Below are 13,093 nucleotides of genomic sequence, written 5' to 3'. Positions count from 1 at the left end.
TTTTTTGGGGGTGTCCTATTACTCCCTTTCTCATTACTTCTCTCAGCACTTCTCCTTCCTAGAAGTTTACATTAACCATTAGTAACACTCGACTATTTACAGAGAAGACTGGTTAAGTACAATGCACATTTGGAAGGCAGATGAAATTGCCCTTGAAGACTTGAACCCCGCAAGCACCACTTTATTACATGTGTATATGAGTTGTGAAATGTTTGGGCATTTTCTGGAGAAACTACAATTCATTTCAAAACTGTTTTGTAGTGTGCTGAAATTTCAATTGTGTGTGTTTGAGTACCTCATAACAAGCATCTTCAATGTTATCGTCCTAATCAATGTACTGAAGCATAATCAAAACTGCCCCTACTCAGAAAAGTAATTAATATGTTAGGAATATAAAACAAGGTACTAGACTCTAACTTGACATGGCAAAGCATATGAAATCCACCTCATAAAGACTGCTCTTGCTTTATGGGAGGAGACTAAGATATAAATCGAAGTTTTCTGCAGCATGCACACTCCCTTCTAGACCAAAAGGCCTAAGATTGCCACCACCCATCGGATCACTGACATAATATCGACAGTCAAAATATCTACTTGCCAAAATATCAAGGTAAAAATATAGAATGCCAGAATATCGACTTCCTATCTACAAACAGGTAAGTACAAAAATATCGACTCCAAAATATCGATAGGAAAAAATATAGACAGTCAAAATATCGATTTTTTAAAATATCTTAAAAGTAATTTTAAAGTACTATAATAATAAATGTAATTAATTTAAACATACTTAAAATACTTAAATAATTATATATATTATTAACAAAACACATACAATATTTTTTCTGTAGGATAGCGAGAGGTTTGAATTTACTATTCCCACTCCAGTGAGTGCAACAGTAGGGAAAGCGTTGGATAGCGTAGGAGTTAAAAATAACTATTCCTACTCCAGAGAGTGCAACAGTAGGGAAAGAGTTGGATAGCGTAGGGGTAAAAATTACTATTCCCACTCCAGAAGGTGCAACAGTAGGGAAAGTTTTGGATAGCGTAGGGGTAAAAATTACTTTTCCCACTCCAGAAAGTGCAACAGTAGGGAAAGCGTTGGATAGCGTAGGGGTAAAAATAACTATTCCCACTCCAGCGAGTGCAACAGTAGGGAAAGCGTTGGATGACGTAGGGGTAAAAAGTAATATTCCCACTCCAGCGAGTGCAAGAGTAGGGAAAGCGTTGGATAGCGTAGGAGTAATAATTACTATTCCCACTCCAAAGAGTGCAACAGTAGGGAAATCGTTGGATACCGTAGGGGTAAAAATTACTATTCCAACTCCAGCGAGTGCAACAGTAGGGAAAGCGTTGGATAGCGTAGGGGTAACAAATACTATTCCCACTCCAGCGAGTGCAACAGTAGGGAAAGCGTTGGATAGCATAGGGGTAAACATTACTATTCCCACTCCAAAGAGTGCTACAGTAGGGAAAGCGTTGGATAGCGTAGGGGTTAAAATTACTATTCCAACTCCAGCGAGTGCAACAGTAGGGAAAGCGTTGGATAGCGTAGGGTTACTATTCCCACTCCAAAGAGTGCTACAGTAGGGAAAGCGTTGGATAGCGTAGGGGTTAAAATTACTATTCCAACTCCAGCGAGTGCAACAGTAGGGAAAGCGTTGGATAGCGTAGGGGTAAAAATTACTATTCTCACTCCAGCGAGTGCAACAGTAGGGAAAGCGTTGGATAGCGTAGGGATAAAAATGACTATTCCCAATCCAGAGAGTGCAACAGTAGGGAAAGCGTTGGATGGCGTAGGGGTAAAAATTACTATTCCAACTCCAGCGAGTACAACAGTAGGGAAAGCGTTGGATAGCATAGGGGTAAAAATTACTATTGCCACTCCAGCGAGTTCAACAGTAGGGAAAGCGTTGGATAGCGTAGGGGTAAAAATTACTATTCCCACTCCAGAGAGTGCAACAGTAGAAAAGGCGTTGGATAGCGTAGGGGTAAAAATTACTATTCCCACTCCAGTAAGTGCAACAGTAAGGAAAGCGTTGGATAGCGTAGGGGTAAAAATTACTATTACCACTCCAGAGAGTGCAACAGTAGGGAAAGCGTTGGATAGCGTAGGGATACAAATTACTATACCCACTCTAGAGAGTGCAACAGTAGGGAAAGCGTTGGATAGCGTAGGGGTAAAAATTACTATTCCCACTCCAGCGAATGCAACAGTAGGGAAAGCGTTGGATAGCGTAAGGGTAAAAATTACTATTCCCACTCCAGTGAGTGCAACAGTAGGGAAAGCGTTGGATAGCGTAGGGGTAAAAATTACTATTACCACTCCAGAGAGTGCAACAGTAGGTAAAGCGTTGGATGGCGTAGGGGTAAAAATTACTATTCCCACTCCAGAGAGTGCAACAGTAGGGAAAGCTTTGGATAGCGTACGGGTAAAAATTACGTTTCCCACTCCAGAGAGTGCAACAGTAGGAAAAGCCTTGGATAGCGTAGAGGTAAAAATTACTATTCCCACTCCAGCGAGTGCAACAGTAGGGAAAGCGATGGATGGCGTAGGGGTAAAAAGTACTATTCCCACTCCAAAGAGTGCAAGAGTAGGGAAAAAGTTGGATAGCATAGGAGTAATAATTACTATTCCCACTCTAAAGAGTGCAACAGTAGGGAAATCGTTGGATACCATAGGGGTAAAAATTACTATTCCAACTCCAGCGAGTGCAACAGTAGGTAAAGCGTTGGATATCGTAGGGGTAAAAATTACTATTCCCACTCCAGCGAGTGCAACAGTAGGAAAAGCGTTGGATAGCATAGGGGTAACAATTACTATTCCCACTCCAAAGAGTGCTACGGTAGGGAAAGCGTTGGATAGCGTAGGGGTTAAAATTACTATTCCAACTCCAGCGAGTGCAACAGTAGGGAAAGCGTTGGATAGCGTAGGGGTAAAAATTACTATTCCCACTCCAGCGAGTGCAACAGTAGGGAAAGCGTTGGATAGCGTAGGGGTAAAAATTACTATTCCCAATCCAGAGAGTGCAACAGTAGGGAAAGCGTTGGATGGCGTAGGGGTAAAAATTACTATTCCAACTCCAGCGAGTGCAACAGTAGGGAAAGCGTTGGATAGCGTAGGGGTAAAAATTACTATTCCCACTCCAGCGAGTTCAACAGCAGGAAAAGCGTTGGATAGCGTAGGGGTAAAAATTACTATTCCCACTCCAGAGAGTGCAACAGTAGAAAAGGCGTTGGATAGCGTAGGGGTAAAAATGACTATACCCACTCCAGAGAGTGCAACAGTAGGGAAAGCGTTGGCTAGCGTAGGGGTAAAAATTACTATTCCCACTCCAGCGAATGCAACAGTAGGGAAAGCGTTGGATAGCGTAAGGGTAAAAATTACTATTCCCACTTCAGTGAGTGCAACAGTAGGGAAAGCGTTGGATAGCGTAGGGGTAAAATGTACTATTCCCACTCCAGAGAGTGCAACAGTAGGGAAAGCGTTGGATAGCGTAGGGGTAAAAATTACTATTCCCACTCCAGAGAGTGCAACAGTAGGGAAAGCGTTGGATAGCATAGGGGTAAATTTTAATATCCCCACTCTAGTGAAAATAAATTAATATAAATCACATAATTATAAATTAATCAATTAATACATTGTAAACCCAACACCCGCTACAGAAAATAAAATATTATTCACATAATTGTCAAATAAAAAATTAATTAAAATTAATTATCAATTAAAAATTATTTAATTATCAATTACAAATTAATTACCAATTAATTAAAAATAAATACCGCTTAATTAATTAACATATTTAATTAATTATAATTAAATTACTTCCCACCCTATTCCCCTATAAACCCACAACCCGCTACAGAAAATAAATGACTAAAATTAAAATATTTATCAATGAATCAATTAAAATTAATTACCAATTATATTTTAATTAATTACCAATTAATAATTAATTAACAATTAATTCTAAATAAATAACAATAAATAAAATAACATATTTAATTAATTATAATTAAATTATTTCCCACCCTATTCCCCTATAAACCCACAACCCGCTACAGAATTATATTACACAAAAAATAAAAATTAATATTAACTTACCTAAAATTCGATATTTTTGTTGTCTATATTATGTCTAGTCGATATTATGTCCATTCTATATTTTTGATTCGATATTAAGTCCATTCTATTCGATATTAAAATGTTCTAGTCGATATTTTGGTAGTCTATATAATGTCTAGTCGATATTATGTCTATTCTATATTTTTGACTCGATATTATGTCAAGTCGATAAAAAAACTCGATATTTTGTCTCTACACCCCACCCATCAGCACAAGAAGTAACGTCACTGAATACCCCATCATGCACCTGCCCATGAAGTGACATCACCAAATTTCCCATCATCCATCTGGACAGGAGGTGACATTATGGTCTTCCCACCAAAATCGTCATTAAAAGAAGAAGCCATGCATTAGGATTTCATTCCCCACCACCCATCAGAACGTGAAGTGACATCATTGGATGCCCTTCATCCACCTGCATAAGGAAATGCCAACATTTGAAAAATAAAATCCCGGGACAGTGCAGCACAGGGCTGCTGCAGATAGAACGTTTTTGTTTGAGTACCTGTGTGTGTAAATGCATCATGAGTCGTTGGCCAGATATTATAAAAGCATCAGACTTGCTCGGAGGAATATTCTTTCTCAACGCCTCGCAGAAGCGGGAAATCGTTCAAAGGAATTATTTAAAATCCTTCAGGACTTTGTAAAACCAACAGCATGCAAAAGCCCTGACGATTTCTCCCAACATCTATGCGACGACATCTCCCTGTTCTTTGAAAACAAAATCAATCTGATTTACGATAAAATTTTATCGGTTTCCAATCAAAATAGTAACAACTCACTCCCCCCTTCCACTCTGTCTACATGGAGTAAAACCACTCTCAATGCATTCCCAGCAGTCAATGAATCAGATTTTACCTCCCTAATGAGTCTGATAAAATATGGATCTCCAGATGACCTTTTACCAGCTAAAACCACTGTCTCTCTGCAAAATTTGCTTAGACCCCACTATCTCACATTGATCAATCATTCTCTTAGGGAAGGATCTGTGCCTAAAGAATGGAAAAAAGCAGTGGTGAACCCAATCCGAAAGAATGCAGCTACTCCATGGACTGACCTCTCCAACCTCCGACCCATCTCCCTCCTACCCCTTCTCAGTAAGATGACCGAGAGACACGTCAACACTCATTTGTCCAATTACATCGAGGCAGCGGAGGGCCTGGACCCTTCGCAATCAGGATTCAGGCCCAACCACAGCACTGAATCTGCCCTCCTCTCAGTGACCGATAACATCAAGATGTCGCTGGATGGAGGGAACTCAATGATTCTAGGGCTGTTGGACCTATCCGCTGCCTTCGACACTGTGTCCCATGAGATACTTCTCGGTCGTCTGAAGGAGAGGGGAGTGGAGGGGGTGGCTCTCTCTTGGCTGGAGAGCTTTCTTTCGGATCGTCAACAGGAGGTGAGACTGGGCTCCCACCACTCTATCTCAAGGGAGCTCACCAAGGGAGTACCACAGGGCTCCTGTCTAAGCCCCACACTCTTCAACGTGTATGTGGCTCCCTTGGCAGACATAGTAAGATCTTATGGGTTAACCCCTGTGTCGTACGCGGACGACACCCAGCTTTTGTTCCCCTTTAAAACCTTAACGCCCGCAATAAAAAAATCTTTTGCGGATGGAATGAGGGCAATATCACACTGGATGGCCATCAATCGCCTCCAGTGTAACGTAAATAAGACTGAGGTAATGCTGTTCGGGGAGGCCACACTTCTGTGGTCTCCGTATTGGTGGCCTCTGGACTTAGGACCAACTCCAAGCCCCAAACAGACTGTCAAAAATCTTGGCGTGCGCTTAGACACTGCACTCCTCCTCAAAGAACATACAAATCTAGTAGCTGGTTCCTGCCTCCAAGTCATTGGTCTGTTACGACGAGTCTTCCCATTTTTATCTGACTCTTAAAGGAAGACTTTCGTTCAGGCCTTAGTCATAAGCAGGTTGGACTACTGTAATGGCCTGCTGATCTCTGCAAATGAGGAACAACTACAGAGATTACAGGTGATTCAGAATATTGCCGCGAGACTTGTCCTCAACGCCCAACCTAGGTCTGCCTCACTCCCCCTGCTGACACAACTCCACTGGCTGCCAATTAGACAGCGTGTAAAATTTAAAATCTGTTGCACTATTCACAGATGTCTATTTGGCAATGGACCTAAATATTTTAAAAAAATATTCAAACTTTACACTCCCAGTCGTACTCTGCGATCCAGTGGCCAGCAATTGCTTCAGGTTCCTAGGATAAAAAAAGCCAGGCAGGGAGGGCGAGCCCTGTCTTATAAAGGCCCCATCCTTTGGAACTCTTTGCCCTGTGCCCTTAAAAGCACTACCAACTTTCAATCTTTCAAGAAGTCCCTGAAAACATTTTTATTTGTTACCTGTTAGATACGCTCGCCCACATTTCTCTGTTCAATTACTAGCTCCTGGATCCTTTTGGTAATGCGTAAGCGCGGTAATATCCTTTCGAGGATTGACTACCAGCGCTATACAAGAACATAAATAAAATAAACAAAAAGGAACAGTTTCTGCAACAATATCACCCGGAGACTGTCTTCAACTTGCTGGGATTGTCCCTGAAAAAATGGGACAGTTGGCAACTATGAATTTCCCAACATTCATCTGGAAATGAAGTGACATTACTGGATTTCCCACCAAAACCATCTTTAAAAGAAGATGCTAAACTAGAGCACTTCATTTCCCACCAGCCATCATCACAGGAAGTGACATCACTCAATCCCTCAACATCCACCTGCACAGGAAGTGAATTCACTGAACATCCAATCATCCATTTGGACAGTAAGTGACATTTTTGGTTTTCCTGCCAAAACCATCTGTAAAAGGAGAATCCAAGCAAGAGGACTTCATTTTCCATCATCCATAAGTACAGGAAGTGACATTACTGGATCGCCCGTCATCCACCTGCACAGGAAGTAACATCACAAAATTTCCCATCATCCATCTGGCCAGGAAGTGCCATTAGTGGTTTTACTACCAAAAAGGTCTTTAACAGAAGAAACCAAGCAAGTGCAATGCATTTCCTATCACCTATCAGCACAGGAAATTAGATCATGGCACATGGACTGCTCCCACCTCCCAGGACGTACTTACTGACAGATGCATTATGGACATGCACCTTATGGCATTCCCTGACCTACAAACAAAACTGTTTTCGGTCAGTACTTTCCCATTCCCTGGTTCTAGTTTCACACTATTGAGGGGGGGCAAAGGCACATTGGGAGGGGCGTGGTGTCAGGTTCTTATGTATGTGATGCAAGCAGGTCCAATTGTAATATAATCAGGGCAGAGTACAGCTGCTCCCCAGCCATCTTTTAAAAAAAAGACCCAGATCTAACACCTAGATCCCGCTATTCACTGTTTGAGCCCAATGCAAATTCCTTAATGGAGGAGCCATCAACAGGCCCGACAGCTGGAAACTCCTAAAAAATGCCACAGAATCTATAGGCAGGAACTTGCAAACTGTCTAAAAGTGTCATTTTCTAAATTGTAATTTAAAATGTGACTTTACCATTAAAGAGGAATTTAAATTACAGTTAATTTGAGTAGAACCAGTATTTTTCAATCTGCCCCCAAACTTGAGTTAGCACGTATTCATTGAAATAAGGTAAGCCTGTGTTAGTCTGTGGGAAAGATAGCCTTATAGCCGTGAAAAATGACTTTGGAGATTTTCACTGCAATGACATGTAGAACTTAATCCAGGGGGTATTGCAGTATCTGCTTCTCCCTCACCTGCTGCTACAGGCTCTGGACTCCTTCTTTGGGAGCCAGCGCCACCATCAGCCTCGGGGAAACTACTCTTCCCAGCACCTCCGGGAGGCGAGCATTACTCGTTCGAGCCTCCTGGAGCCAATGTATTCCTTCTGTGGCTCCTGCCTTGCAGAACACCACAGTATCTGCTGCTCCCTCGCCTGCTGATCCAGATCCCAGACTCCTGCCTTGTGACTTTCCCTGATCCACTCGGGAGCCAGCTGCCAACATCATCTCCTGCCTCGCAGGAAGTTTGTGGGCTGCACCTGGGCAGAGCCTGGGCCAAGGACAGGCCTGTGCGCACCTGTCATAGACCGGAGAAGGAGACCGGAGAAGGCTGGGATGGGCCACCCCTCTTAAATCAACAGTTTCAGGTACAGTGCTTCACAGCCTTGTACTCCTGACACCGTGCCCGGTGCTCTCCCCTCGGCCCAACCTGAACCTGAATCCCAGTAGTTACTGCAAAGCAGCACCCCCTTGACCCTGGTATCCTGGGTCAGCTGCACCTGTCCTTGCAGTCTAGCTTCTTCCCATTCCCGCATCAGCACCCAACATCACCACAGCCATCCCGGTTGCATACAAAATCATGCACTGAAACGGGACCAATATAAACAGCCCTGCACTGTCATAGTCTACAAGTAGACACTCAAATGCGCAACCACCACAGACGAGACCACCCTGTTCATGAAACACCTCAACTTCCAACTCCAAGCAAACAGGAAAACCACAATCTGAGACACCCTCACCTACAGTCCTCCAGGACGTCCCCACCCTTCAGCAACGCCATCTCCGACTTCATCGCTCCTATTGCCATTGACTCCAATCTGTACATCTTCCTAGGAGACCTCAACTTTCACCTGGAAAACACCGATGACACCAACATGCCTGATCTCCTAGAAAGTATGGCCAACCTCGCACTCGAGCAACTGGTCACTGACCCACCACCGAGGACACAGAAGAAGCAGTGGCAACTTCACAAATTGGATTAAAGCAAGCGCTGACAAAGTCGCCCCAAAGAAATCTGCTAATCCCAAGAAATGAACACAACACCTCAACTGGTTCACCGACAGATAGAATATGGCACCCCAGTAAGATCCTCGAGGACTGAATAATCTCTGAAGTTGTCCTCAACTGCTACGCCACCTCCTGAAAAACACCAAGAAGACCATCCTAGCCACCTGCATCAATGACAGCTCCAACAACTGCAACAAACTTTTCAACATAGTCAAGAAATTCACCACCCTTTCAGCAACAGAAAACAGTATCACACCCTCGCAAGATGTCTGCGACGCCCTTGCAGACTTTTTCCACAACCAAGTTAACACCATCTACCAAGACTTAGCACCGCAACCCCCTGTTGCAGACAGCATCAACTTTTACACGCCAACTGATGCCCACCCACACCAGCTCACCTCATGGACCCCCCTCACCGAGAAGGAAACAGAGACCATCATGAGATCCCTCAACTCTGGAGCCCCTACAGACCACTGCCACAGCATGCTTTCAACCTCAGCAATCAGCTCATCAGCAAGAAAAACCCCAAGGTCCTCAACTCCTCGATCATTACAGCCCACTTCCCCTACAATTGGAAACATGCCAATGTGAAGCCTCTGCTGAAGAAGGCATGCATTGACCAAAGAGAACTACCAACCCATCTCTCTTCTCCCCTTCTCAGTCAAGGTCATTGAGAAAGGCAATCAACATCCAGCTAACCAGCCATCTGGAGAACCACGATCTCCTGGGCATCCCAATCCATATTCAGAAAAAACACAGCACTGAGACAGCTCTAGTCAAAGCCACAGGTGACATCCAAATGCTGCACCAGGGAAACACCCTGGTCCTCCTCAACCTCTTAATAGCTTTCAACACCATATCCCACCACACATTTATCAACAGGTTCCATGAGATTGAAAACCAAGGAGCAGCTCTCAAGTGGTTTAAATCATGCCTCACAGGAAAAATGCAGAAAATCATCCTCCCTCCCTACTCCTCATGCCCTAAGAACATCCCCTGTGGTGTACCTCAAGGCTCAACCTTCTTCAACACATACATGACCCCCTGGCCAGCATCATCAAAAGCCTCAGCCTCAACATCATCTCCTACACCGACGACACCCAACTCATCATCTCTCTGACTAACAACCCAAGAACCATCAAAGACAAGTTCCAAAGATATATGTTACAGACTTAGGGCTAGATGTAGGTACATTGGATTTACTGATTCATAAATACCAAATTTTACCGATTCGGTAGGATTCGGTATTTACCGAATCGGTATTTACCGATTCGGTAATTGCCATTGATTCCTATGGGCCTTGAGGCACATAGGAATCAATGTCAATTACTGAATTGGTAAATACCGATTCAGTAAAATTACTGAATTGTCAAGGGGGACAGGGGACAGGGTGTCACTTTGACACCCTGTTGCACCCCTGATTCTGGCTTGCCTAAGGGCATGTATGTGTGCCACATGGCACAGGTGTACATGCACAGATGTGCATGTACACAGGAATTCGTTATTTACCATGAAATAGTATTTCATGGTAAATAACGAATTCTTAAGGGCCTGTGGCACTATTTTAAGTGCCACCTACATCTAGATTTACCGATTCTGTAAATGTACCGATTTGGTATTTTACCGAATCGGTAAATTTACAGAATTGTTAAAATTTGGCCCCCCTACATCTCAAAAACCAAATACCGGTCGGTAACGGCCTAAATCACCCGTTACCGACCGGTATTTGGTGTCCTACATCGGGCCCTAGATGACCAAAAACGTTCTCAAACTCAATACTAACAAGACAGAAGTACTCATATTCAGGAAAGGCAAGGTCACACACTGGAACAAGGAATTGTGGCCTCCGGAGCTGGTCCCAACACTGGCACCTACCGAACATGCCCACAACTTCTGCATCATCCTTGACAACAAGCTATTTATGAAGAAGCATGCTCAAGAAGGTTTTCAGATGGCTCCCAACCAACACCAGGTGAACTGTGTTTTTTACACCAGCAGACTTGACTATGGCAACTACCTCTATGTAGGAATAACTGCCCAACTCATGAGGAAACTCCAGACGTTCCAGAAACTCCACCGACTACCAGTCATGAAGAGATGCCAGTACAAGCTACTCACCCTCACATACAAGGCATTACACAACGAAGGACCTGCTTACTTAACCAATGCGTGACCTTCCACCAGTCCACTATGAAACTCAGAGCCAGATCGCTCACCCTAGCAGTCACCCATCGCATTCGTCAGACCAACAGCAGAGGCTGCTCAATCTCCTGTTTGTAATCCAAGACCTGGAATGGCCTTCCCCTGTACCTCATAGCCTCGCCATTGCTCCTGCAGTTCAAGAAGGACCTTAAAACTTGGATGTACATCCAATAGGAGAACTGGCTGCATCATCCAACAGCACCTCGAGACCCTCACGGGTGAAGCAGCCACCCTCTACAAATCGTGATAGATTGACATAGCCTATTAAATACCTTGCACCCTGTCCAGTGAGCCTGTCGAACCTACCTTAGGAGTGCCTTATCAGTATTAAAAAAAGAAACGTTTAGGCCTAGCAAAAGGTTTCTTTTGCCAGATCGAAATGCCAGTTTGAAACTCCACTACAGGCTCAAGTAGAAGGCCTGATTTATGTTTAAAAAGGCTAATGTAGTGGGCGGCAGAAGCAGTGCTGCAGTCCACTAGTAGCATTTAATTTACAGTCCCTGGGTACATGTAGTACCAATTACTAGGGACCTTTAAGCAAATTAAACATGCCAATCAGTTGTAGGCCAGTTAACCATGTTTTAGAGAGTGAGCACAAACTCTTTAGCACCAGTGGTGGGTGAAATTGTGCAAGTTTCCAAGTAATTTTTCCAAAGAGTGGAAAATATGCATATTGTGATGCTTGCACTGCTATTTAGCAACAGTAGTAGGAGCCAAGCACGAACAGCACCATGTGGTGCGCAAGAGCACATGGCCATTCAAGTTAATTTTGCTGCAGCTCGAGAAGAAAATCTACTCAAGTGGCAGCAAATCTATCCAAGAAGCAGCCCTCTGAACGTGACGACTCGCAACAGTCCACAACTGCCCGTGTTAGAAAATCGTACTAGGGGATGGCCAAATCACGCACTCATTTCTGGAGCCTTGCAGGATAAAATTCCACCTTGCGGCAATTGGCAGAATTTAACCGGAACCACGTGCTACCAGAGTAACACAGAGTTGCCAAATTCCGCTAATTCCACCATCGGGATAAAATATTTCGCTCACCCTCGTTCAGCATTGGTTAGCAGGGTCCTGATTCCAAATAATGAGTTCAGCAAAGTAAGGGAGTGAAGGAGAAACATTTGGAAGAATGCCTCACCAATGATGTCAGGTCTGACACATATTATTCCTCATTCAAGTTTGATGAGAAGGACCTCTTTAAAAGACAATGTCTCATTAGTAGACTTAGACTGGTTCTTTACCTAAAGATCCCTGCCACTGTGTAGATAATGTCTATGCTTTTATTCTTCTCACCTGTGCAGTGCCTGGGATCTGAAGACGAGCTGTTCTGGAGGTGTCGTCCACTTTGAAGGCATCATTAGCATAGGAGATTCCATTGGGGGCAACAACGTTGATTGCTGGAATGCCAGTCTCCCATGTCACTACGAAGAATGTGTCATTCCCCACAGTACTGTCAATAGCCACTGTTTTGTCCAAACACTGGTTCGGTTTCAGCTCTAATCCAGCACTTTCAAGCTGTTGCAGAAAGAAAAGAAGACACTTCTTTAGTATGTAATTAGGACTTCAAAAATAAGTGATTTGTACAGTTAGTGTAAACATATAAGGACCAACTCAAAACAGTGTATTTTGTCAGTTAATGTAAATATTCAGGGCCTGATTACACCTTGGCTACTCTTGGGTGTATCTCTACACTTTTCAGCTATTCACCATGTGATTATTGTATATTTATATCTAGGTGTAGAGGACAAGTCCCCACCCTCTCTGTGAAGTTACTTCGAGAAATGTTGTACCTGTAGACAGAGATCTCCTAGCGGAAGAACATAGGGAAAATTATTAAAGTTTATTATTCCTTAAAAAAACATTACAAATGTTGTAATGTATAACATAATGGACAGTTAATTAAAATAGTTATTTTATCATTGTGCTATTAAAATACATTGTTACAGCACATTAACACAAATTAAATGTGTTTTGAATAATACATTTACTTAAAT

At 43.2% G+C, this 13,093-nt stretch overlaps 1 protein-coding gene across 1 annotated transcript in view; it reads right to left on the bottom strand.

Moving 5' to 3' along the window:
• LOC144756240 (calcium-activated chloride channel regulator 1-like) overlaps positions 1-13,093 on the bottom strand; it is a 705,782-nt gene that overhangs the window by 52,931 nt on the left and 639,758 nt on the right. Inside the window, exon 10 of the mRNA XM_078645871.1 lies at positions 12,393-12,614. Within this exon, the coding sequence (XP_078501997.1) occupies positions 12,393-12,614 (222 nt within the window). The remainder of the gene's footprint in view (positions 1-12,392; positions 12,615-13,093) is intronic.

Source organism: Lissotriton helveticus, chromosome 1_1, assembly GCF_964261635.1.
Source record: "Lissotriton helveticus chromosome 1_1, aLisHel1.1, whole genome shotgun sequence".
NCBI lineage: Eukaryota > Metazoa > Chordata > Amphibia > Caudata > Salamandridae > Lissotriton > Lissotriton helveticus.
The sequence above is the reverse complement of the archived record's forward strand: the minus strand, read 5'-3'. Positions and strand labels throughout refer to the sequence as shown.